General features: G+C 37.3%; 1 protein-coding gene, 1 long non-coding RNA gene and 1 other non-coding gene across 3 annotated transcripts; 2 read left to right on the top strand and 1 right to left on the bottom strand.

Moving 5' to 3' along the window:
* The first annotated feature begins 5,584 nt into the window (after positions 1–5,584).
* On the top strand, positions 5,585–6,515 carry LOC107305927. Its single transcript, XR_001551928.2, has 2 exons — positions 5,585–5,798; positions 6,257–6,515. It is a non-coding gene; the product is annotated as an uncharacterized LOC107305927 (long non-coding RNA).
* On the top strand, positions 5,933–6,061 carry LOC116652577. The gene has a single exon (XR_004305737.1). It is a non-coding gene; the product is annotated as a small nucleolar RNA SNORA47 (small nucleolar RNA).
* A 680-nt stretch (positions 6,516–7,195) lies between the features above and the next one.
* On the bottom strand, positions 7,196–25,496 carry AGGF1 (angiogenic factor with G-patch and FHA domains 1). Its single transcript, XM_015848633.2, has 14 exons — positions 25,134–25,496; positions 24,520–24,613; positions 23,863–24,068; positions 23,046–23,192; positions 22,279–22,467; positions 15,303–15,657; positions 13,693–13,804; positions 12,681–12,732; positions 11,429–11,530; positions 10,922–11,087; positions 10,584–10,666; positions 10,227–10,354; positions 8,819–8,918; positions 7,196–8,315 (listed from the first exon to the last, which is right to left on the bottom strand). The coding sequence occupies exons 1-14, from the start codon at positions 25,302–25,304 to the stop codon at positions 8,115–8,117; spliced, it is 2,106 nt and encodes a 701-aa protein (XP_015704119.1). The 5' UTR covers positions 25,305–25,496; the 3' UTR covers positions 7,196–8,114.
* Positions 25,497–26,560: the final 1,064 nt, after the last annotated feature.

Here is a 26,560-nt window from a genome sequence, read left to right as displayed (position 1 = left end):
CACAAACTTAAGCTGAAATATGCCATTATTATCAAGATACAGTCTGCATATAAGCTTAGAGTGCTCCAGCTAACCCAGATTAGCATGTGCTCCTGGGTCTTTCAGAAGCAATGGATTTCAGGCTAACTCAGGTGCAAAACCATTTCTCCTAGTCCCCTTCCTCCCAGTTTTCCTTAAACTGATGGGACATTAGGTTCATGGAGGACCTCGGCAACAGCCGTCTTAGCAGCTTTATTAGGAGATAAATTTGTTCAACTTTTCCAGCCTAAGTAATGCTAATATAAATCTGCATTGTCAGAGACAAGACTGCCTACAGGAAAGAATGGCTCAGGAAATAGAACAGATGGTATAAAACTGCATAGTTAGGGATCTGCTGGTTTACATTAGCTAAAAGTTTCTTTCAGTTTTTAGGTGTGCAAGTAAGTATGTATAAAAGGATTAACATGGATGCTCACTTAGTAGGCTGTTATTTCTCAATAATACGTAAAGTACTTAAATCAGGTTGTTAGATCAAATTCCATATCAGGCTTGGAATGAAGAAAGGCTGCTTTGGACAAATTCTCTCCAGATAAATATGAAGATGGATTTAATTTGTTTTTAAGTCAAAGAGAAAACTGAAGAGAAACACCATTCTAGCTCTGTTTTAGCAGGAAGAATGTATGCTATACAACAGTCAGCACTACTCAGCAGGAAACTGAGGCCAAGAACTCAGACAGATGAGAAGTCAGAGAAGAAATGGAAAACATAATAACTGGAGATAAATTAGAAAAATCATTTTTAAAAATTAAATTTCCTAGTAAATTCTCCTTATTCTCATGGAGTGCACAGAAATGAAAAGCAAAACAGGGAGCCTGTGTAAGATGCACGGTATGGGAGACAAATAAAATTGTATGAATTTATTTAAATTTGAAAAAGTCTTCAGCAAAGTAAAAGTATTTCTAGCCTTTACAAATGGTTTTACTGGCAGAGCCTGAGAGAAGTACTAACAACACTATAAAGTGAAAAGTTAAGAAAGCAACAAGTGTTGCTGACCTAGACAAATCCAGCAACAGCATGTCAGCCAAAGCACCACTGCTTTTGTGAAGATGCAACAATATGAAATACAGGGGAAATTTGGCCATCAGAAAGGGACAATTTAGCTGCACAGTAGTTAAATCACAATGTGATCAACTCAAAATACTTCTATGTGGACTGCAAACCTCTCTTTGGAATTTGAACTGTCCAAGGTTGTTAAGATCTTAGCTTTTTACTTCCACGACTGCAATACAATAAGACACTGGTCACAGATTAGAGCCTTGGAATTTTTGCTTTTAACATCAAAGCACTTAAAATGTGGTGATTAAACAATCAACAGCTCTTGAAAACATTAGGCGCTTCATTCCTTCACCTTGAAATAAAACAAAAAGATTCAGTTGTCGGTACGATGTGCTACAACATTTTCAGATTTACTCTTCAGAGTTACTAGTTGTACTGCTGTAGTGCAGACAGTGCAGGGCAAAGAACAGCGGAATCTTAGTGGTGAGAAGAAGGGACGGTCAAAGAAAGAGCATGGGACTTTTGGGGCAGATCAGAAGGTGTGAAGAAGAGTTGTGAGTGGGGAAATGGGATGGTAAAACCTCTGATTCGATTGCTTGTGTGCTAAGCATATTAACTCCTGTGCTCTGAAAGCTGTTAGGAATGCTATAAGTGTATAGAACATAAGAATACAATTATACATTAAATTATAAAGCAAGAAAACTCCAATGAAAGAACACTGTTAGTATCATGCAGTGAAGCACTGTGTAGCTGGAATCCTTATAAATGTTTGGGCAACTGTAGTTCTTTGTTACACCCAAGGGCCTGACTGCAATGTCAACAATGTATTCATCATATTGATTTCGTATGTGATTCAAGTATCATATTGTTCCAAGTAGTTAGAGCTTGAGACACACTTTTCTTATTAACACTAGTGTCAATTCCAAGTAACTGTACTGAACTGAATTTAGGTGAGACACTGTCATAAAAAATAAAAGAAATTAAAAAAAAAAAATGATGCAGGCATCAATTAGGTTATTTTATATTCTTATGTAACCAACAGAAACTGGAAGCAGCAAGTAGCTGGTAAAAAACACCAGTATGAAAGACTGATGCTATCTTCACTTTGTAAAAAATGATTTTTGCCCTAAATGAAATCCAAAATATGCTTTTTAAAATCATTGCTAATAGTGAGCTACAGTTACTCTAGCTGAAACCAGTAAAAAATCACAAGACTGCAGCTGTCAGAGCTACAGACTTTAAGGCTCTGTGCTATTTCTAACAGCGGGTGAAGGAACTCAAACCATATAATTATTCAGATAAGAAAAGCACAATACGAAATGTATAGTGTTTTGAAAATAAGCATGCATTCTGATATTTACAATGCTGCTGCAATTTGGCTGACACTACGATCACACCAACTATCAGTGCAGCTGTCATCCAGAATGCAGAATACAAGCAGGGGGTAAATGCTTCATTGAGGTGAGCTAACATACACGGGATCCTAAATGAATGACAACGGGAAAGATTGCTGTGATGCTGCACAGACAGATAGGCAAGAAGTGGTGCTGGGAAAGAACACATCTGGGTTTCTGCTGCTGTTCTGATGTCTGACAAAAAAATAAAAATAAAAATAAAAAAAAAAAAAGGATTTGTGTCTCCTTGGAGAATTCTAAGAGTTAGGGCATGTGTGTGTGTAGGTTTCTGTACTGACATCCATTCACTCCATTATCCATTTACTATCACTGGGCTATGAGTATTGTGGGCAGGATCATTATCTGAAGAGTGTTAGCATGTGTTCTCTGAAGACAAGGATACATCCCAGTCGAGACTCCTGCCCTTGTAGTTCGGATTCTATCAACTGTTTTATCCAGCTTCCAAACCCAGACACAATGTCCCTACCCATGTCTGCATAACAAAAGCTTCTTCCTTTCAAAGCAAAACAAACAAAAACTGAGGTGAACGAAATGACATGACTCATTAGTTAAAATCCCACGAGAAAACAATTCTTTACCTAAATCAGTTGTGGCAGCATTAATAAGCCTGCCAGCTGTTACAGGAGGCCTCTTCAAGTGTACTGAGATCTGAAAATTTAAGGTCTCCTGACAGTGCATCTACTCCAGCATTTTTAAAAATTAGCCTTATACTCAGTTAAGCCTTCATAATCTTTATTTGTAGTGACTGAGTTGATTTATCCAGGATTAAACACTTCATTAGTTTTAGTGTTGAATACTTGGATTTGTGACATTACCACTGCCAGGTGTTAGCAGTGTCTAGGGAAAAACAAGAACTTCCCTGAGTATAGGTCACAGGACAGCTAAGAAACAGGTAAAGCTCACATCATATTTTTGCAGTCTTCTTCTGTGCCTTGAATAACCCAGTGCATACAGCCTCAGGGGAAAATGGCTCACTTTGGTTCTTGCAGAATGTCTGAGGAAGAACAAACTGTGGCTACCCTACACAAGAATGATTACAGGTTAAAAACAATATCTAGTTTTCATTCCGTTTCAGGATGAAACAGTTAAGTCAGGTGCAGATTTTGATGCTCAGCCCCATGGCAAGGTTTCTGTAGGTCACCACACATACAGACACTTGAGAAAGCAGATACAGCTGAAGATCCCATTCATCTTTTACATGTATTAATCAAGTCAAAACAAACACTGGATATTTCTACACTCTACTTGATGGTTACTGTGAACAGTTTCCAAGATGGTTCTTTTTTCTACAAAAACAGAAGATGGCTAAAAAGAGCCATCTATATGATAAACTGAAAAATGGAGTAACAGCCTCAAAGAAATAATATTTCTGCAAAACATCCCAACTACACTCGCCTTCTCAAAGAGTGCTTTGAATAACTTCCAAAAAGCCAGACAGGGGCTATGATTCATTTTGTCTTCAATCAGATCAAGCATTAGGACTCTACTGCTTCTTGTTTATCATTTTCACATCCCACAGACTTCCTCTGCAGAAAGGTTAGGAGCTCTTTATTATCAAATAACCCACCAAACCAGAACATCTGCTTTCCCACAGCAGTCATGACAACCATTCCTCTTCGTTGGCATGATTCTGAAGTCTTTTCAGAATCAGTGAACATGCCTCTGAATCACCTCACTGCTATTTTCCCTGACACTGCCTTTGCAAAGGATCAGTGTACCTTCATCACACTTAGCAGTTGCCTACAGGTAGATGATGCCATTCTGACTTGCCTTGGAGCAAAGTCTGATAACACCAGAAGTTTGCACATCGTGGGATGGAGAACTGCTCTTTACAGAAATACGTGACAATATTTTAAAAAGTCAGATCTGCCCTCTGCTGTGCAACTTACTTGTGCACTGTGCATTGTATTCCTTTTTTCCTTTAACTGATCATTTATTTGTTATTCTGTGCAGGGAACACAGGTCTTGCTGACCTGGAGGAGCTTGTTTTTCCTCAGTGGTGGCACAAACTGCTTTGGGGAAGATCTGCTGGAGTTCTGTTCTGACCTTTCAAATCTTAAGGCTGGCTTTTACACTAAAGAACAACCACTTCTGTACTTTCTAAAATTCCTGTTTATCATTCAAACTTTTCATACTTGCCCTCTTGTGCATCATGAATCGTTACCTCAACAAGCAGGAGTGAGTTCTTCCAGCATAGGTTAGGCTGGATGGCAGGTTATCTCTAAGTCTCCAATTGACCATTCTAAGTTAAGATATTTTTCTTGATATCCTGAGTTCAAGAGTTCTCTATGCCTCTCCAGATACATCCATGGCCTCCAGACATCCTGTGTCCAAACACAAATCAGCTCCTTGTGGCACATTCTGTGATTAAAGAAGTATTATTTTTCCCACTGAGAAAATAAAGAGCCAAAAGGAGTCCCAGAATGGTTGAGGTTGGCATGAATCTCTGGGTCCATCTGATCCAATCTCTACTTAAGCAGATGCATTCTTATGAAGGCAGAGTAGAAGGGGACAATCACCTCCCTCTCCCTGCTGGCTATCCCTGTATTAATGCAGCCCAGGCTGCTGCTGGCCTTCTTGGCTGCAAGCACACACTGCTGGCTCTAGTCCAGCATGTTGTCCATCAGAACTCCTTAGTCCTTCACCACAGGGCTGCTCTCAATGAGCTCTTCTCCCAGAGCCTAAATCTGTCCTGTTGTATTACACACCTAACAAAAAAAAAAAAAAAAAAAAAAAAAAAAAAAAAAAAAAAAAAAAAAAAAAAAAAAAAAAAAGTTGGAAGGCTGAAAAACCAAGCCCAGTGACCAGTGTGACAGCAGTAAGTCAAGCATCAAAGCTTTATTTAACCAGCATTTGATTTGATTTGATTTCTTTTTTGTTAGAGGTGCTGCCGAGGCAGCCTCTGTGCCTGCCCCCCACTTGGCTGTGCTGGCTGCTGCCTGTCGTTTCTCTCAGAATCTCTCCTGGGCCTCATTTTTCTCATGATAATTTTTGATCCTAAATGCTCAAAAACTCATTTAGACGCATATTTTTCACACAGCATCTGTGGGTCGTGTTTCCTTTAGCGGCCGCATACCGTGAACGCTGCCGCCCTTCACTCCCCAGCCGACCCCAGCTCCCTCAGCCTGCAGTACAGCACTACAGTGAAACCGCGCCTCTCCGCCTTCGGCTCCTCCTCTTCCTCTTCCCCTTCCTCTTCTCGCGGCCGCTGCCTCAGAGGCCTCACGGTCAGGCTCCGTAGCCCAGCGCCATAGCAGCCTTCAAACAAGCGGGGTTCTCCCCCGCGGCCCTGCTTCAGTCTTCTCTATGCGGGGTCGATGGACAAGATGGCTGCGGCGGGGCCGGGAGGTAAGGGCAGCCCGCGGCGGGGCGCGGCCGGCAGCGCGGCCCAGCAGGTCCAGGCCTTCCTTAGAGCCACTGTTCTGATGGTAGCTTTACAAAATTCCCTGTTAGGTCTGTATAAGCTATTTTGTTTACATGTCTGGAGGTCTGAGAAGGTAAGACAGTTTAACTTGATGCTGTATCTTACTGGTTATGGCCTCCAACATTAAATCGGTGCAATGGCAACTCATGTTTCCCTCCTGACATGAGGGAAAGCGAAACTGCATTTGCACATAAGGCTCGCATGCCACAGAAGACATCTAATCCTACTTACTAACGGGTGACTAAAGTAGGGGATAAGGGCCTTACTTAGCTCAGTGCTCATCTTTCTACTCGATAAACAACTGCTTCATGAGGATTAGTCATACCTTATTTTCCACTTTTTTTTCTGAGTATTAATGGAACTGTTTTTCCTGTTTTCCCAGGCAGCACCAAGAGATAATGGGATTTGTCATGCCAGTACTAAACTGAGTCTAAGCTTCAACCTTTTATGCAGAATTGTTAGTTGAAAAAGGAAGCTGCTGCTCTACCAAAAGCAGGTATCTATGAAGTGCTGGACTGGGAGGCTGTGTGCATCACTGAAGGAATTAACTCAGACTTCAAAACCTCTACAGACTGCAAACTCAAATATATTTTAATGTATTTTGCTTAGCAACAATAAAACAGTGAGTGACTTTTCCCAGAGTTGTGACTTGAATAACTGCGGAGGGGGGAGGGAAAGTAAGGTTCATGCTGGGGTAGCCACAAAATACATCCTTTTCAAATCTAAATTTTTAGTCTGATATACATAAGGACCATAGAGATCAACTTTTTCTTCTTTTTTTTAAAGACAGTAAACTAAAAATTACTGTGCAAGTATTTAATATAGAACCATATTTTCCTCAACTAGACGTCCTCTGAAGATGTGAAGTTGTTAATATAATGGCAAAGTAAGCCAGTAATTCACAATTTTAGCTACAGCTATGAAACAACAGCTACTTAAAAAAAGAAAAGCAAGTGGTGAACTGACTCTTATGAACTGATACTGCTACAGGCTTTCAGAATGCTTGCAGCTAAATCACTAACAGTATGCTGCTGTCAAGTTATTCTAAAAAAGTTTGCTTTAGTGATTTAAATAACACAGAATGAATATGTTGTTTATTATTAGAGTCTGAGGATATAGTAATAGTATAGCTAGCTAACTGTCCTGGATTTACTTAGTGGTGCTTGATAGCAACCTGCATGACCCAGGAGGATGATGAATCTACAAGTTCCTCTTGTACAAGTATCAGAATTGTAACATGACTAAAAATAGGTTAGTTCTTCTCATTGAAGAAGAGCACTCATATCCTGCATATGTGCAAGAGTATCAAGAAGCACACTGCTTTAAATTTATAATAATTTATTATGTTCAGGAACAGTGAATAAAGAAATACCAAGCTGTTAGCTTCAGTTTGGCAATCCTTTTCCCACCAAAGATGAGTTGGTTGTTGTTGCTTTCTTTTCTGGCAGAAACTCCATTGCCAGCAATGGATGCATCAGAATAAGAAGTTAATAAATAATACACATACCTCCTGTTTTAAAAGGCATAATACAGATTTACTAAGCAAGTTTCAAACAAATTCTTCACAGAAGAAAATTTCTGCTACAAGCTGTCCTGTCCTCTGAACACTGTTTTCTAAACCAATGTGTGTTGTTTATTTCATGGAATACTGTATTTATTTCCAAACAGTACCAACGGATGATTAAAAAACAAATTTTTTTCCACCGAAGGTAAGCTGAGACATGGCTAGTAGTGGACTGCATGAACTTAAGAGTGATGTACCTCTTGCTGAGCAGTTTCATGACAATCGTGAATAAACATACAAGAGAGGAAAAGGCAATACAACATTCTGTTCACTAGGCTTGATAAGGTTAAGGAGTGTTTGCGTCAGCTTCCTTTTAAAACACTGTTTGAAAGTAAAAAGAGTTGTATTTAAACATAACAGATGTTTTGACCTTCCACAAACATCTGCAGTAAAAACTGAATTGAAGAAACTTCCTGCTCATGATAAGATTCATCTTCAAGTACTTTAAAGTTGAATATCCCCTATGTTTCATTCATTTATTAAAACTGTGTTTTTATAAAAGCATGAAGACTACAGAAAACCAATCAACATACTCAATCTTGCATATTTTTTTTCACAACTGTATTTTACATATCACCAAAACTCTGCTTTAGCAAAAGAAAAAAAGAATAAAAATAAATTCTCTCCCAACTATTTACACACAGGTAATACCCACCCTGGTGTGGAACAAGATACTTCACTCTGCAGTCCCCCTAACCCAAGGTGTATTCTTAGGTGTATCTTTTTGTGGTTTAGGTTCTTGGAAGTTTTCAGCAAACCTTTCTCTTGCTTTATCCCAGTTCTTCTTATTCTTGCTTGGGATGATCTGAATATCTTCAATTGAGGTTGGTCTACTTGTACCCAAACCTGCATGTGCCTTATGTAACTGAAGGTGGATCTGTTGAATACATTAAAGATTGTTACAAGTGTTAGGTATTCTAAATACTTAAAGTATACTAATACTAATTTACCTAGGTCATACACAAACATATAAAGTACTGTTAAAGTGTTAAATCATAATCTGTAATCTAGGTATCTGTGGCTTTGGCCAGTTTTTCCTCTCATTGGCTTCCTTCTCTTGTACTCACATCACTTACATAGACTCAATTTTCCTCCAGACTTTGTACTCAAATTGGAGATTATTAATCCAGTATCTCTCATCCTCCATTGTTTCCTAACAACCGTGAATATTACTGTCAGTTTCTACTGTGATTAAACCATTTAAAAACTTCAGACTACTTCACCGATAAAACTGATCTGAGGTTAGTCCTACTGAGATTACTCCCCTCCCACTAAGACTTCTGAAACATTTAAAGTGAATCATTGCTTATAATTAGACATTTTGTACTGCAAATGCATTTCTATTTCTTTGTACTCTAAGCAAAAACCAGAAACACTTACTGGATCCTTCATACCGCTGCCATCCTTGCCCAGACCTTCCCCTTTTTTCCATCCCATTTTCTCCAACATTTTGTGTCCTTTGTTGCTATCGCTGATTTCACTGTAAAGAAAGTTTAAGACTGATAAGCAAGAGTCAAAATATATGCTCTGTACTGAAATACTGAAGGATATGCAACTCTAGAAACCAGGACCCAACCACTCTTCCATCAAGAGCTACCCAGAAGGACCTGCTGCCTTCTTTGCAAGTTCCTGAATGCTTTGTTCAATTTTGGATCCCTCTCTACAAGGACATCCAGTTGCTCAAAAGTGTGAAGAGCAATGGAATGGTGAAGGACTTGAAAACAAAATTTATGAGGAGAATGGGAGGAAACTGGGGTTGTTCGGTCTGGATGCCAGAAGGAGACCTCAACTGCTCTCCACAAATATGTGAAAGACTGCAGAGATTTTGCTCTTTTTTCTCAGGTGACAAGTGACAGGATGCAAGGAAACAGTCACAAGTACTGTAGGTTTAGAATTTCTTCATGGAGATGGTGGTTAAGCACTGTAACGGGCTGCCCAGCTGAGAGGTAGAGTTCTCATTCTTGGAGGCATTTAAGAGATGCAGACATGGCACTAACAGACATGGTTTAGTCAGGGAACCTGGTAGGTCTGGCTGAAGGTTAGACTTGTTCATCTTGAAGGTCTTCTCCAACCTCCATGATTCTATGCTATTCTTCTCATAAATATACCAAAGCTATTCCAAGACTCTGGTCAATACCAGCCTTCTTAATTCCACATTCTATTTGCTGACTTTGGGACCTAAAAGATACAGCACAGGAGGGTGGGAATCAACTGCACTAATGAGAAGGCAGGACCACTGCTTCCCACGAAATCACTCAACACACATTTCATTGTCTCACATTTCCTTTTACTAACTTACCAGCACCTACAAGATCATGTTTCTTTAAAACAAGATAGCAACTAGAGAAGAAATAATTAAGAAGGAAGATTAAAATAAGTGTGACTGAAGAGGTAAAAATATACATACACTAAGAAATGCTGGATGAGTGAGCAGTAAAAAGAAATTATGCATAGGCAATCTTGCCTATGTGCCATTACTGGGATGAGACAAAAAACTGAGGCTATTCAAAGTGTCAGAGATGTCAGTAGTGCAATTGCTGAGTTCCATATCTTTTGAGATAGGACAGTGATTTAGCCATCATAACAGCCAAGCTGAATTCCGTAAGGAAAAGCAAGAAGTTAATATGAACTGGGAAGTGAGAATAGCTGTTTTCTAGTTCTCCTAATACACTGTATACAGGTAAGATAACGAACTGTATCTTAATAAGTAATTGATATTTACTGTAGTTCTGTACTATTCATTAGAGGACTCTGAAGATTTATTTATTTTCAACATCCACAAACTTACATATGTACAGAAGCTGGAGTATCTCCCCTCTGGAAAGTTCCTTCACTTCCAATGGTCTCTCTGCGTTTTCCTGCCCTGTCTTTGTACTTTGGATTATTCACTGCTTTGTTGTCCTCATACTCTGTATTCTTTAAAACAAAATAAAGACAAACAATATTTAGATTCTTTATTTCTGATGACCTCCCTGCTCTGTCTTCAGAAATCTGTAAATAATGATTTAGTGTACAAATGACATGCTTGAGTTAAACCACGAGACTCATGACTCCGAAAGCTTTCTTTATTCACTGAAATTTACTGCTTAAACAGGAATCACAGGGTAGGAGTAGATCTCAAACACTTAATTTTCTGTAAACTCACCTGTAAACCATATTTGACCCGTATTTGTTTTAATGCTTTTCTTCTGACCAACTCTCTCTCTTCTTTGCTAAGTGCTGGGCAAACTAAAAGGAAGAACACAGGATTCAATTTCTAATTAATAGTGTAACTCTTTTCCACCATAAGACAAAATTTTATTCTAAGATTATTACACAGACACATGCCAAAAAGAAAACATATTATTGTCTATTTCAGAGCTATTCTCAGTTGAGAAGAAAATCGTAACAGAACTCTGATATATATACACATATTATTTATAAGATAAAAATCAATGATAATACTAAAAAACCCCCACCATATTCAAAGATAAGGTAACTAACCAGAAGATTCTTTTTTCTTATCCAGGCGAAGATGTGCTCTGACTTGACCCGGTTCACATCCATCACAAGTGTCACTGCCAGGATGTATATGAAAAGAAAGCACAGTTTCACCAATCTTCACTTCATCACCGTGCTCCAAGATGTATGGATCACATTTCGTTTTAGGCTACAGCAAAAGAAAGTTTTGGCAGCCATAGTTATTAGTTACTAATGCAGGGCACCAATGCTATTACATGAATACTGCTCATAATTTACTGATAAAGTCTGAAGTAACAAATGCAGGTAAACGTTTAAAATACAGTGGGTTCTTCACTCTAGCAACTCCAACAACAGTAGATTTTTTTCTAATTCCTAATATAAAGCCAATGTAAAACATAAAGAATGGCCCTAGGACCTGAAGGAGATTGAAGAACAACAATATTGTTAGCAATTTGCCATGACACATTTAAAATAACCACACAATTAGTTTTCTGCAATGTACACAGCACCGTAGCAGCAAATACTCACCTGTAAAATCTGATTTCCATTAACAACTGTTCCATTCTGACTGCCTTGATCCACAAGAACATAATTTTGCAAATCATGGTCAAAATATATTTCTGCATGGAACTGATAAATAGAAAAGTGAAATGTTCTCATTAAGCAAATACTTGACAACTTAAATACTGTTTTAAAGTAAGATTTCAGAATGTATTTGCGAGCCTAAAATATATAAATATACAAATATATAAGTATAAATATATATATATAAATATTGAAACATTATTAGCTATGCTATTATTAGCTATGCTAAGAAGCAGAAGGGAAAATATAAAAACTCTTTGGCTGTTTTATAACCCAGTTTCATATACAAGCCAGAAAATGTCATCAATAGCAGGAAAAGATTATCTCTAAAAAATTTTCAGTATAAAATGTTACGCTGCTTATTAGTTAGAACTATCACCTAGAACAGACATAGCAAAGCTTATTTAAGATCCATGCATTTGCAGGTGTTTTATCGACTTTTTTGTTAAGATTATAGGTCTTAAACTTACACTGAATTAAGAGAGCTATATTTACTGTATTTACAGTCTGTGTTGCAGTAGTTAGCAAACTTGAGCAAATAATTTATTTTTAATCCTTCTTAATTCTATAACAATGTAACTTCAAAAAAACTGGTATTTTCAAACGCTCTGTACATCACTTATACATTCATACAGCTATCTTAAAAACAAAACACAACCTGTTTATAGCTCAACTATAAAGATCGGATTTTTCTATACCTAGCTCCAACTAGCTGACACCAATATTTTACAATATAGTCAATATCTAACACAACCACCCATTTTCTCAAGTTCAATTATTAACATAATTAATATAACATTTATATAATTAATATAATATAAATCAGGTTTCAAAATAGAATTATTTATTATGTACTGAACTGTGCATTACTAAAACTCCAATTAAATTAAAACAAACAAACAAACAACAACAATACAAAAAACAACAAACTTTGCTTTTCTGGAATACAAAATCAGAGCGCTGTATACATTGTATTTCCGTAGGGTAAAACACTGTATGCTTTCTTTTTTCATAACTTTGTTACTAAAAGAAGTGGCTAAAATTACACGTAAAAAAAAAAACCAACATAAATAAATAAATAAATAAATAAAAAATCAAGCCCCTCATAATTTGTCAAGATGTAAAGCTAAAAAAGAAGACAAAGCTTTATCCAGATAAAAAGATCTGCCTATTAGCAGAGAATAACAAGAGTTACCTTACTGACTCCAACTTCAGGAATTTGAAGTGTGTGGCCAACATCTTTTTCTCTGAAAAATCAAGTTAATAAATAAATTGTGACAAAATAGAAATAGATCAAATAATATCTTACAAAAGGTGCATTTCAACTGAACCTTAGTACTGCAAGCTTTACAAATACAGAAATACTATCTTAGAATATACACAACATAACGCCCTTACTTCATTTGCTTCTGTAAACTACATTATTATAACTATTATAAATAATTATTAAAAAAACAGATTTTTCTTTTAAAGACCCTGGGAGGGATGATGAATGGATTTACATGTTAATTATTAAGCTAGGGGGCAAATAAACAGTATACCTATTAAAGGAACTATAAGGTAACCAAAGCATTTTCAACAATTGAATTTCACACAGATGTGCCTAGAAAACTCCAGATATAGGAGCAAATCAAAATACAAATCAGCAACAGATCAAAAGCAGTTGAGAATGACTGGAGTTTTTAGTAGGCACTGAAGAAAGCATTAATTTATCATTAAATTCATCATCACTATGATGAAACCTGATTCTGTTTTAACTACCAGAACTTAAGGAATGGATGCTGGTTAGCAAACAATGCAGCACGTTATTTCAAAGTGGTGAATCAACCCTACCAGGATTCAAATGAGAAGCCCAACTTATGCTTCCTCATGAATCTGAATTATTGAAGGAGCTTTCTTAGCAACACAGAAATAAAGTGTGCTTACTTTCTTAACTTCTAATTATGTTGTTATTAGGACTTAGTCAAAATACCAACTTACCACAACTGCTGAGCTACATAAAATACATATGCTGTTATCATAGCAAATACAACATTATGTGACATGGCTGAAGTTTCTTACTGTCCTAAGGTTAGCTAAGTAAGCCTCACAACTACTGAAGGCTAGCAGGACAAGTAGGAACAGTGGGGACAAACAATCCCCATGCTGCCCTAGAAGATATATATAGGTATATATATATATAGGTAACATTTTTAACTCAGTTTTACCTTCCAATTGTAGCAGGTTTCACAGCTGTGATAATATAAAGTGATCCAGTCTGTAGAACCGGTGACCTTATTACTATGACTCTGATACAAGGAGGCCAAATCTTTTCTTCATCTGCAATTATAAAGAAGAAAAGTTACCACCAACAATTTCACTCCTGTAGTCCATAGTTTTCTGATAGTAACTGATACACACTCCACAATTTTCTGGCACAATCCTATGAACTTTTAGCAAAAGAAATGTATAAGTACATCTGAGAGAAAACTTTGATTAGACTATTGTTTTAGACTTTTGTGCCCCCACACTAAATTATCAGTCCAAAAATAATCCTCCTCTTTTGCATGCCTACAACTGTTTATGTACAGTCATAAAATACAAAGAAAAACACAGAATTTACTAGCATCACCCATTCGTCAAAACTAGGATGCCTGACCAAGTACTCTTCAAAAGGCCACATCATAAATTTCATGCAAATATAACTTTATATTAGACAATTTCTGTCAAATATATTTTTACTGATTTTGTTCTTACTATCTTTAAGCGTAAGTACAGATAACACAAGCTGACAGATGCATATTTACAGCAAGTTTCCAATGGTCTCAGGTAGAAACACATTGGCAAGAGTGGAAGACCGTAGATAAAGTTATGAGAAGAGATATCATCTTCATTTTCATGAAGATTTTGGCACTGTGGTGGATTTTTAGAAAATCAGTAAGAGAAAGCATGCTTGACAGCATCAGCATTCAGACATTTTGAATGGCACTAATTAATCAGAACTGGAGTAGCTGAGTAAGTGAAGGACTGAAAGCAGAAGAAACAAACTTGACTGTTAAAACTCTGAGCAGGTCCCAGGCTGCAGTACAGACTTCTTATGACTTGCAGTATCATTTGCATGTACCAGCTTTTTGTATTATATCTTTCCACATTTTCCCCTCACTTTCACCTTCAGAAAACACCACTTGGTTCTTGAGGTCTTAAGACTCTAACTTTTTTGGTGAAAAGAACATACATGTTTTTCTCTCTATGCCTGTTTCTCATATGTTACCACAAAAATACACTCAAAAGATTTCAAATACTACTGGGTACTCCTTTTCACCACAGTGGGTTTCTTCTCTCACTGAGTTACATGCAATTGTTTATGAACAGCATTAGAAATACAAGATTCAGTGATGAGACTGGGTAGCTCAAGCTGATGGTTGAACTCTTCAAACCCAGATGATTCTATGAAATATCATACACTAACTGAAAAACTATTTCACAGAATTACCGCGGGGTCTGCACTAGAAATCTTTAATTTTAGCAACAGACTTTCTATTTTCTTGTCACTACCCTAATGTAGACAAATTTATTCCACTGCTGAGGTTTTCACATAAGCCCAGGTAGTTACAGCTCTAACAGCTTTTAGAAAAAACACCACTAATTAGTCCCACCTATACTGGAAATGAAAATAAAGGAACACTGGTAATATATAACACTTTTTATCCCCATAGTATCTCAAGTCAGATGCTTCTATTTATTTATTATTATCCAAACTGCTTCACAATTTTTTTTTTCCTTAATGGGAACTTGGAAAAATAGAATAATATCATACAACAAAGGTACAACAATTCACCTTCATTTTCTGAATCTTCTGAATCATTGGTTTCTTCACTTGTTACTTCATCTGTACTGCTATAAGGTTCATGTTCAGAATCTGTAATTTCACCTTCTTCTGGCTCACTTTCTGTGTCTACTGTTCTACTGTCATCTGTATATGCTGCGGTATCTGGTATACTTTTGTATGAATAAGAATTCATGCTGTCTGTAAAAATTGATTCTTTGGCTGTTAGATTGTTTCGTATTTTTGTGTCCATTTTTGTCTTCTTTCTTGCATTAGGAGACTCTTCTTCTTCAGCAGAACTAACTTGCTCAGCAGTGGAAAGGCAATTCAAATTGTTAGATGATTTCTGCTCTTCTGTGTCCATATCCTGAAGAAGAGTTACAGAAATCACACTTGAGGAAAGTTCTGTTCTTTACAAATTGAGTTTAAATCCACTGTCAGCCTGGAATTAAATTCTTCATTAGCAATTACTTTAAAACTATTAAAAAACACATTTTGAGAAAGTTCTGCACATTTCATGTCCTACTGGATATAATTAAATCCATCTTTTATTTGATTAGTGGGACGACACTCCTTTTCCAGTCTCCACGTAACTCTTTCAGCTTTTCCTATAAAAAAAAAGTTGCAATCCTTGCTCTTACTCTCAAACTTATAAATACCATTGACTAATTTCCAGTTTTGCTTTTATGACGCTCCTGATCCTCTCTAACACAATTCTTGCAACTTATTTTAAGCTTCTTTAATCTTCATTGTAATTTCCACCTGTTTTTTTCTCTTCTTGTTTGTTTTCTTTTTCCCCCCAGAACGGTTCCACAAATCAGAAATACTCACTATCCTTTGCCTAACAATTGTCTCTCTCTAATTTAAAAATGGCAACTTAAACAAAAGCCTGTGAAGAACTTCAGAGCCTAATTTGTGCTGTGTGGAACAGGTTCTACTGAGAATCCATTTTTGACTGCAACAGACATTGAAAAGAAATACCATATCAGACTTTGTGGTATAATTACTTGCCTTCTTAGATTCAGAATTAAAGCATTCAGTTGTCTTGAAGCATACAAAATTTTGCAACATAAGATTAAAAAAAAAAAAGTTGATTTTTTCAGGAAGATATGAAATTGACTATTATTATAAAAACTTATCAGTTACACAGCTACAAGTCAAAACTAAGAATTCCTCTCAATCCAGTAGTCAAGATAGTGCTTTATTATCTTTACTTTAACGTATGCTTTTGAAGCACATTCAATAAGACAACAAATACTAAATGACCTCATGTTTTACCTTAAAGAATACCAGTTTGCAATTGCCCTTCCCCCTGGAACTCCTAAGAACTATAAGGAAGGAAGAGGATTGCAAAGCCACTGCCTGTGTTATTTTCAACAGTGATCTGGCCAAAAGTAAGTGTTGACCAGATCATCCATATAATGGGCTTTCACTTTCTGTAACATCCTCACATCTGGTGAGACTGACCAAGATTTTAAACCAGCACTGACAGGGGAAGGGAATACTATTAGGAGCACTGCAATTAAACTCAGCAATTGTACAGCACCATCTGAGGGTGACAAGCCTAATGGTAGCATCTACACTGTTCCAGGGATTTTAGAAAGAAGTATCTGCAAAGCTTGTATCCCAATGCAAGTTGTATGAGGAACAAAATGGGATAAACTAGAAACTATGGTCATCCCCCCCAGAGCTACGGTATCACAAGTGAGACTTGGTAGGACAAGTCTCGTGACTTGAGTGCTGGGATGGAGAGCTATTGGTTGCTCAAGAGAGACGGACAGGAGACGTGTAGTGGTGGTGCTGCACTGTATCTAAGTGAGAGAGATTAGACAGGACAGCCCATGCCATTAAGAATAGTACAGTAGAGAGCCTCTAGGCGAGGAATAACAGGATGGATAGTAAAGCAAATATTGTTGGTGCCCACTCTCAACTGCCCCCCCAGGACAATGGGATGAGCAATTAGAGAAACTAATTATGGCTAAGTAGGGAAACTATGGAACTGGTCGCTCTTGTTCTTATGGAAGATTTCAACTTCTAAGACATAACACAGAAAAATCATATTGCTGCAACAAGCAAGTCTGGGAAACACCTAAAGCATGCTGAAGGTAACTTCCTTTTACAAGTTTCCTATTGAAGAAATCCTTTTGTGATATCTAACCACTAGAAATAAAACAGAATATATGTAGCATACATGAACATGCAACTCTGTAATCAGCTAATAACATGCCTCCATATAGCCACTGCTTTTATTTAAAGGTAGAACCAACAGTAAACAGAATATTCAGTAAGCTTCATCTTGAATGACTAAAACACCATCAGTGCACTTTAATTCTCAATAACAAGATATTTAACTCATCTTACTCATCAACTTATGTATCTTTATGATACATAACAAGGATGAAAGTACATGCTTATAATTAATAGTAGTTACATCCTGAACCTAGGTACTTTCCTTTTGTATATTTTTTGCCTTGCCTAAAATCGAAATAGTCACTAAACAGATCACAACTTGGACAGAGACTGCCTCTACACCATTCAGCTTTGAAAAGCAGGATCACTACGCAATCTCTGACTTTTCCTCTGTCAGCCTAGTAGTCAAGTTCAGAGGTGGGATGAAGTTAATCCATAATAAGCTCTCTCTTAATTACAGGGTTGAAGTGTTTTTTTTTTTTCCTGCATTTCTGACACAGACAGACCAAAAAGCAAGGGAAGCAGTTTAGAACCAGCAAATTGTTTTCATGCGTCCTGTGGAAGGAACTGATGGTTTTGCTTTCTGAAGAACAGGTCACAAACTACACATACAAAGACCTTCACAAGTATCATCTCCCATATGTGAGTAATGTGTTTTTAATTATGTATTCAAAATATTTAAAACATTTAATTATACTTTTTCTGTGACAAGAGAAAGACAATCTGCTCTTTCCAAGAAGCTTCATATTTTTCTATATTACACCTGAGCTACATGTATTCTCATGCAACTCTTGGGTCTGCCTACAAATTAGACCTTAAATTATTTTGTGTATGCATAGTGTAGTTCTAAGAAACATTTCCTAGCAACACTTCCACTCAGTTGACTAAGCTTTCACTTGCTAACACCATTTCACAAGTACTCCAATTACCATCTTCTACTCCATGCAAAACTGGAAGTTCCAACACAAAAATCCAACTAAAAACCATAAAGTGAGTAACGCTCTTCCTATATTATGAAGTCATTCATTAGTGGAAAGCTCTGAAACACTGAAAGTACCTATTTGCCTTACCTAAAGAATATGTAGTGCAATTAGTCAAGACATCCCATGTAAAAATAGTGACACTAAATAGGTGTTTTCCCCAGATACTCAGAGTACCATCAAAGTTTTCTTCAGATGTTTTACTTATACGGTGTTTCAATTTACTTTTTTTTTGTTTGTTTGTTTACTTTTTAGATAAACTGGTGTTGATCAAATAAGTTTTTTAAAAAGTGATTTCTTTTGGGAAATAGGTATCTAAACATCAACTTGTAGATACTTCTTCCTCTTAATATATAAATCAAGGTTAAAGGTAAACATCCACAGACTAATGTGTTTGGTGTCTCAACTCTACCTTTACCAGAAGCTGCCAATCCAAAAGAAGAAATCTTCAGACTAGCCATGGTTTCTGTCAACTGACGTACCTAAAGATGGGATGAATATCAGCAACAAGTAAACTACATGTGTTAAAAATAAAATCACTGTTTCAAGAGTCATATGGGAAATACTACTATGAAAGCCTTGTCTCTTGCACAGAAGTAATTAGGACAGATCTATAGTAGTAAAGAACACAGTGGAAGTTAATTTTGAGCACCACACTGAAATAAAATCCAGACAAGAATAAACTGTAAGAATTATTTGTGGGGAAAAAAAAGTCATAGGTCAGAGCCTATTGACAGCAACAAAGTTTTGCTGTGTGTCACTCAAAACCCTAATCTAGCAAATAAAACCTCATGATGACCAATGCATAAAGTCTATTCTCCAACTAGTGTGAAAATGTAAATCTAGATAGTGGGTCAGAGATCACATCATTCATGCTACCCTGTGAGGTTTTTTGTTGTGAATTTTTTTTGTGTTTTTAAACTTCTTAAATAAGAAAATTCTTGACTTATCACTACAGAAAGAAAACTAAATCCTTGTAATTCCAAGAATTCCACGAATCCCACTCAAGCAAGCTAAATTCTATATTTTGTCAAACATGACATCCGATTGCCTATTAAATGCAAGCTTGTGAGCAGCAAGCTTGAAAGAAAACCATTCATAATTAAGAAGTTTGATTAAAACAACCTCTGCATAAAGCTCATAATAAATCAGGCACTAATTATGTGAGTTACCCCTCCCCCACCTTTATTTTTTTGCCATTACAAGTACATTCATTTTTCACAGAGGCTCATTAACATCTTCTTGTGTGGTAACTTGGCTTGTTAAAAACACAAGAACATTTACTTAACTATTAGAGTAATTTTATTCTTTGGATTCTCAGATTTGTATTTCTTTTTCACAAACACTGCAATATTTGTGGAGAACAATTTTTATGTCCGTAGTGCTATTCATCCCAATATCTTACTTCTAAGTAAGCAGCATATGTAAGATAGTGAGCACAGCAGATTCCTCACAAATAACAGTAGCCACAAACAAAAATGCAACTTAAAACAAAATTTAAAAAAACCAAAAAAACTCCACCTCTTCCAGTCACCAGAAACAGGAAATTATCTGCTTGATGGATAGTTATTTTTAGATTAAAAGAAGAATAATATTTTTTAAATGGCTTGAGTATTTTTTTTGTAAAAACTCCTTAACTACCAATATTATATATATGCAATATATATTTTTGATGATTATATGTATGACTACTAAACTTCCTTACGCTTGTATATAAGTTATAAGTAATATGGAGAATCTATCAATATTTTTTACATTTAATCCCCTAACTGAAAAAGAAAGCAGGAATACTTAACAAGTACTTGTGTACTTCAAGCTTTTTACCCGCTAATCACTGTCTTCATCAGATCACATGCATTTTCTGTAAGTATTCTAGTCTTAACTGGGGAATGGTAATAATGTCCAAGTGCATTTGGACATTCCCAGAATTAGATTTCAATATTACTTTATCATTGATAAATCAGAAACTAGGAAAATAAAATAAGAATCTCCTATTTGTAATGCTTGTGGGGGAAAAAAAAGAGTACGATGTCCAAGAAATCAGTTAATGTTCAGAGGAATCAAGTATGACCCTAAAGAGCTCTTTGCTTTCTAAATCTAGTTGTGCATTTACACAGAAGTGGAATGACAGGAAGGCTTTTTATTTAAAAAAAAAAAAAGTTAAAGTTAAAAAAAGTTAAAGTTAAAGCAGAGTAACTGTCAATTTGAACTCTTTCATAAAAGAATACAAATAGCAAGTGCCACAGTTACCGTGACACAACCTTTACCTCCCTGCTCAGAGGTGCACAAATCTGTGTGCAAAAGAATATACTTTAAACAGTTTTCCTGCTAGCTTGTTGGTTAAAATGAATTATTCCACAAAGCTAAGTATTCAGTTCCTTATCAATAAAACTCATTGTCAAAAGTGGATGTTTACCTCCTACCTTGTGACTGTGCAAACTTCACAGAAAAGACACCTTACACATGACATGAGGTAAAGACAAGTAGCTACTTGCAATACAGTTGGATGATGAAGGCAGACGGGGATGGGATCCCACAAGGTAGCCAGTGTTATTTTTTACATTAGAGCTATGTAAGTCATAAAGCTTTTAATATATTACATTCAGGTAAGTTGGAAAATTTCACCACAGAACTAAATTTAAGGGATTTACTAATTGCACTGTTTGATGAAGGCTAATTCCTACAAATTTCTCCAACTTGTTTTCTGGACACATGATGAAGTTCTGGATTAATAATGCCTTGTGAGAGTTTCAAGAATGCTAATTCTGTATTTGCTCACAGCATGTGCAGAACTTAGATACTGGTAAAACTACCAACTAGGTTCAACTGCATTACCTCCCTGTATCTAAAGAACTACTACACTCAGCGTTGCTAAGTATCTTTTGAATCTTTTGAAAAGGTCTACATGAAATGTTTAGCCACAATATAAACACAAGAACTGTAATCAACCAACTACCACTATCCAACTAGCGTACAATGTAAATTTCTGTTTTCAAATCTTTCAGATAACCTGAACTCTGAAAGCACAATTTTAAGCTCTGCCCTGATGTTACATAATAATTATGCTTGCACACTATGTGATTCTTTCAGACTTCAATAAATCAGCTGTGCTGGAATCTCTATAATGAAATTATGCCATGGTTAAAGCAATGGCTTTAAAAATGCACACTAAGGAAGCCCTGCAGACCAAAGATAACACGTTCAATTAAATCCTAATAAAAAAAAATCTACAGAACAGCAACATAAATTTGATTCAACACCAGTAACAGTGTTCATTAAGAGAAGATTTCATGAGTTTTAACACGCATGTGACAACACATTCTTCCAAGGTACCTTCTAACTGTACTATTTGGTAGATTTTTTAGCAATCAGAAGAGAATAGAAATGAAGCTACAAAATGTAACTCAAAATACAAGTTAACTACAGTCAGCACTTACTAAGATTACAGTTTATTTGAACTCTGAGGACAACAAAAATGTATTGATAAAAAAAGATATCAATAGAAGAACATACTGAAGTAATCAGAACTCCACAGAGATTTCACCAGTTTCTGTGCAACCTTATTTTAATGAAGGAGCACTGAAAAGTGAGGGAATCCAAGTCTAAAATTCCGTCTGTTACAGTTCAATGAGAAAACTTTGTCACTAGCTACATCTAAACAATTAGTCTTTTATGGTTTGAAAACATCTGACCCTTTCAGAAAACATGCATAAAACATCTAAACACCAAATCCCAGAACCTCTAAGTTCCATAATGAAAAAAACCAAAATAATACAAATTTTGCTTTTTCTTTTCTCCCCTAGAAGTTCTGAAGTTACCTTATACTCATTTGTAGCAGACCACTCCGGTTCTTTTCTCTTCTTTTTCCCTTTCTTTTCCTTGGCATGCTGAGAACCAGAAGCCTGATAAGACTGCAGATCCACTCGCGAATGAAACTGATATCGTCCACTTTCCACATCACAGTAGTAATAAATCCCAGTTGCCGGATCATAATACAGTTGATTTTCCTTTACAAGAGAAATAAAGAACACCATAAACACCATACAACAGAACACCCAGTTAAGAAAGTGCCACACAAACCTTTTGCGTTATTTCCAAACCTCTCCCCTAAGAAACACTCAAACCTATAAGAGAACTGAAGTGTTTTGATCTTTGTTGTTTATGTGATAACATGACCACATCCACAACTGGTAACACTGATACTGTTGCAGCTTGAGACTTTAAATAAAAAGTAACAGAGAGAATAGATCTTAAAATTACTAGTTTTGTTTACTATGGCCACATTTGTTTTTAAAATGAGTTGCACATAATGGTGCAAACAGAACCTGTTTTCAGCGGAGTAGTTCCAACATAATTTGTTACTGTTTATACTTGCATCTATATATGCTTGCACATACACCTCATAGGACAAAAAGAGAGCTCTGAACAGTCTCCTATGAAAAACACATTGGAGAATATAATCATTATGGAACTTTGATTAAAGCTAAAGAACTTTGACTGGATCTTAGCTCTCTTCTTATATCAACTTCTACAAAAACATTTGCAGTAGAGAAAAAATACCAAGCATTCTGAAAACTGTACTTACTGAATTATAGTAGAATCCAGTGCTGTGATCATAATACAACCCCGTATTTTCATCATATATAAAGCCAGTCTGTGAAACAGCAGCTTCTGCAGCAGCTCTCAAGCTCTCTGCCAAAGAACCCTCCTGTACTGAAGTATCCTCTGCTTCCTAAAACCAGAAAGGAACAAACTGAACTTCCTTCTGAAAAAAAAACCTTGGTTCTTCAGCACTTCACAGTGTGGTATTTTAAACAAAATATTAGTGCTCTATTGACTTGGTTGCTCAAGGGACTATTAGACAAGAAGGTAAACAACTGTCATTTACTGCTAAATTCCTCTTGATTATAATGGAATCAAATTTTCATCCCATATCTTCTGTTTTCCCTGATCATATTCAAACGTAACTCAGGGAAGCATGAAAAACATTGACTAAAACATCAACAACAGCAAGAGTAAAAAATATCCGACCAACTTTATTCCCCTTATATGTTGCCTACGTTTCCTTATGGAAAAAAAAACAATGGGACCCCAAGTGAAATTCACCATGTTCATATTAAATGCTTTCTGCTGTTAAAAAATGCCAGATTTTTATTGTTTCTGAACCATACTGAACATCTGTTTTAGAATGTCAACACTATTTCAAGCAAATCTAAAACTAATATTACACTGAACACACAAAGAACTCAAAGCATAAGAAAGTCTGTTATCACTGTTACTTCATCAGCACAGAAGAGATCATTCCACACACTGACATCAAGAATGAAAAACTTTAAATGAAATTAAATATTAATAGATTTCTAACTTCAAAATTCACAACCCAGCCCCCCAAGTTTTATAACCTGTGAATTCTGGATCAAATTTTCCTCTTCTCCACCTTCAGCTACTTCAGTGCTGTTCTCCCTTAAAGGAATATTAGCGTCCATCTGTGACTCCTCTGTGAAATCACGCTCGGTGCCTTCAGTCCCATGATTGTCCTGTACAGATAGCTCAGATGCATAGTCCTGAGCATCAGTGTGATTGTAGTAATTCTCATAGTAGTAATAATCTGCAGGGAAAAGAAGTTGAAGACATACAGATCAGCAAAGCAACATTTCACACAAAACAGTTTCAGACTAACTGAAAATTAAAGCACAGAAGTAGTCTAACAAAAAACTATTACTAAGTCGTGCCTCTATGCATTATACCACTTTTACTGAACCTTGTCTTGTTTTAACATAATTTATGAATTGGTACAACAAGAAACACCAGCATAATGCTGGAGATCACTACATATCAGAGTAACGCGGTAAAAATCCACGTACAAGTGCATGCTACACTTCACCCTGCACTAAAAAACACCACTTGAATAAACAGTCTAAAAGCTGATTTTCAGTTACTAAGTTTAACGCATCTACCAACAGGAATTTGAAACATGTTTTATGCAAAACAAAAAAGCAAATAAAAAAAACCCACTCTTCACAACAGTGCTCTAGATTGACACCCAATGTCCCCTCTACCTGCTTGTGACCACTCATGGTCCTCCGTTTGCACTTCCACGCTACATGTGTCTTTTTCCTTCCTACTATGGATTTCCTTAGTGAGCTCTTCAACCTGAAAGTAAAATGTGACTTTAGAGAACACAAAGATACACACCAGGAAAAAACATGCATCCCATTTAATTGCATTAAAACATGCATCCCATTTAAGTTTAATCCCAATTAAACTCAATCGAAGCATAGTTGCCTTCTACCCACTTCAGTCAGTCTTTGTTTAGCAGGTGATAATTTCCTGCATGGAAGTTATGGATGGGTGCCATCATGAAAAACACTTCTGCTCAAGAAAGTGACGCTCTTAGAAGAGAACACTCAACTCACGTTACTTGCAAGGAACTGAACTGCAAGAAAAGACCCCCGCGCTGTGTTGAACGAGCATGACTTCGATCAAACTTCACAGAAGCTTGATCAAAGAAGCTTCACAGAACTTCACACACACAAAGGCGGGACCTTCGCTCTGCTTTTCCCTCACCACCCCCACTAAGCTCGTCTCTTCCCCCTCACACTACGGAATCACCTTTGCGGCTCAGAGGCCTCTACCACCGTCTCTATCACCGGAGCAGATCCCCGGGCCCTACCTGCTGTCGCAGCGCTTGGCTGCCTTGCCGAGCCTCTCTGTAGAGCCGCTCGGTGCGCCTCAGCCGGCGCTGCGCCCGCTCCAGCTGCCCGCGGCAGGCGGCCAGCTCAGCCTCCAAGGCCTCCACCTGGTCCCGCAGGGCCCGCACCTCGCCGTGTGGCGGGGAGGCCATGCCCGCCCGCTCCTCAGCGCCCACCCGCCGGCCGCCGCCACTCGGCGCACGGCACAAAGCGGCGGCCGCGGTTCCGACGGCCGAACCGGGCCATGGCGGGTCGTGTAACCCACACACCAACCGCGACCGATGGCGGCGCCGAGGGAAAAGTTTCCCCCAGCAGCGCGAGAACCAGACCGCTGAGCGGGAACGAGGCACGACCCGGAAAGGAAATGGGGAAATAGGAAGTGGTGTCACTTGGTCTTAAGGCGCCTCAGGGTGTCGTTTCAGCAGCTTATGGGGCAAAGGTTATTCTAGCAACTCTAGAACCTTTATTTCTCTTTTTTCTTCTGAGATTTTTCAAGTCTGAACGTACTAAACTTCATATCCTGATAAAATGCTGTGGCTGAAAGTACTGCAATCATTCCTACATGAGTAGCATCCAAGGCTACTACCTTAAATCTGCAAATTGCATTTTTTCCCCATATGTAATATATGTATGTTAAGTAGCATACTATTCTAGTATAATAGATGTTGGTGACAGCAGTATTCTGTTGCATTTGGCAGGTGGCAGTATTGGGGCAATCTGACAAAGTGGTCTCACACACAGAAGCGTGCATGAAGCAAAGATGTTCTTAGTTACAGCTACTCAGCAGTTTCTCACACAAAAAAAGTTTATTCTAGCTACATGCAGAAGCTAGAGGCAGCTTACCTGTGTTCCTAAACTACCCGGAGCCCTTTCTCTCAGGCTAGTCACCTGTTCACACCATCATCTGTTTTTTTTTTCCTGACTGCTACTTGTTTCCTGCCTTGCAGCAAGATGAATACACTCCAAAGAGAGGTGCAAGTGGTGATGGTGTGCCTTGAACTGTGATTTTTTCTTCAAAAATCACTTTGGAACTTGACTTGACTAAGCCGGCCTTGACTTAGTCTTGGGCTAACAAGGGATCCCAGTGGCATCCTCTTGGAGACACAAGGAGTATTTCTGCAGAAGTGTGACCCCAGAGCACTGTCTCTGAACAAGGGGCAGCTGGTCAGTGACTCCCCTTCTGGTGGACACTGACAACATTTGGGCACAGGGCTTTTGGAAAGCAGTACCAGAAATTATGTGCAAAAGTCATCAAGGTGCTAAGGCCTTCAAGAAGCATAACTAAGAGGTCAGTAATTTTGTTTCTAATTCACAGCACACAGACTGGGCTTGTTTTGAGCCAGTACAGAGATTTTAAATACAATCAGCAAACTGTATCTTGGTGTTTTAGTTGGTAATGCTTGTTACG

The sequence above is a fragment of the Coturnix japonica genome, chromosome Z, assembly GCF_001577835.2.
Source record: "Coturnix japonica isolate 7356 chromosome Z, Coturnix japonica 2.1, whole genome shotgun sequence".
Lineage (NCBI taxonomy): Eukaryota > Metazoa > Chordata > Aves > Galliformes > Phasianidae > Coturnix > Coturnix japonica.
The sequence above is the reverse complement of the archived record's forward strand: the minus strand, read 5'-3'. Positions and strand labels throughout refer to the sequence as shown.

Coding starts and splice junctions, on each gene's coding strand:
- AGGF1 (XM_015848633.2), bottom strand. CDS start 25,304: ATGGCCTCCCCGCCACACGGCGAGGTGCGGGCCCTGCGGGACCAGGTG. Junction 24,069..24,519: donor CCATGAGTGGTCACAAGCAG/GTAGAGGGGACA, acceptor TTTTCCCTGCAG/ATTATTACTACTATGAGAAT. Junction 11,088..11,428: donor ATGGAAATCAGATTTTACAG/GTGAGTATTTGC, acceptor CTTTTGCTGTAG/CCTAAAACGAAATGTGATCC.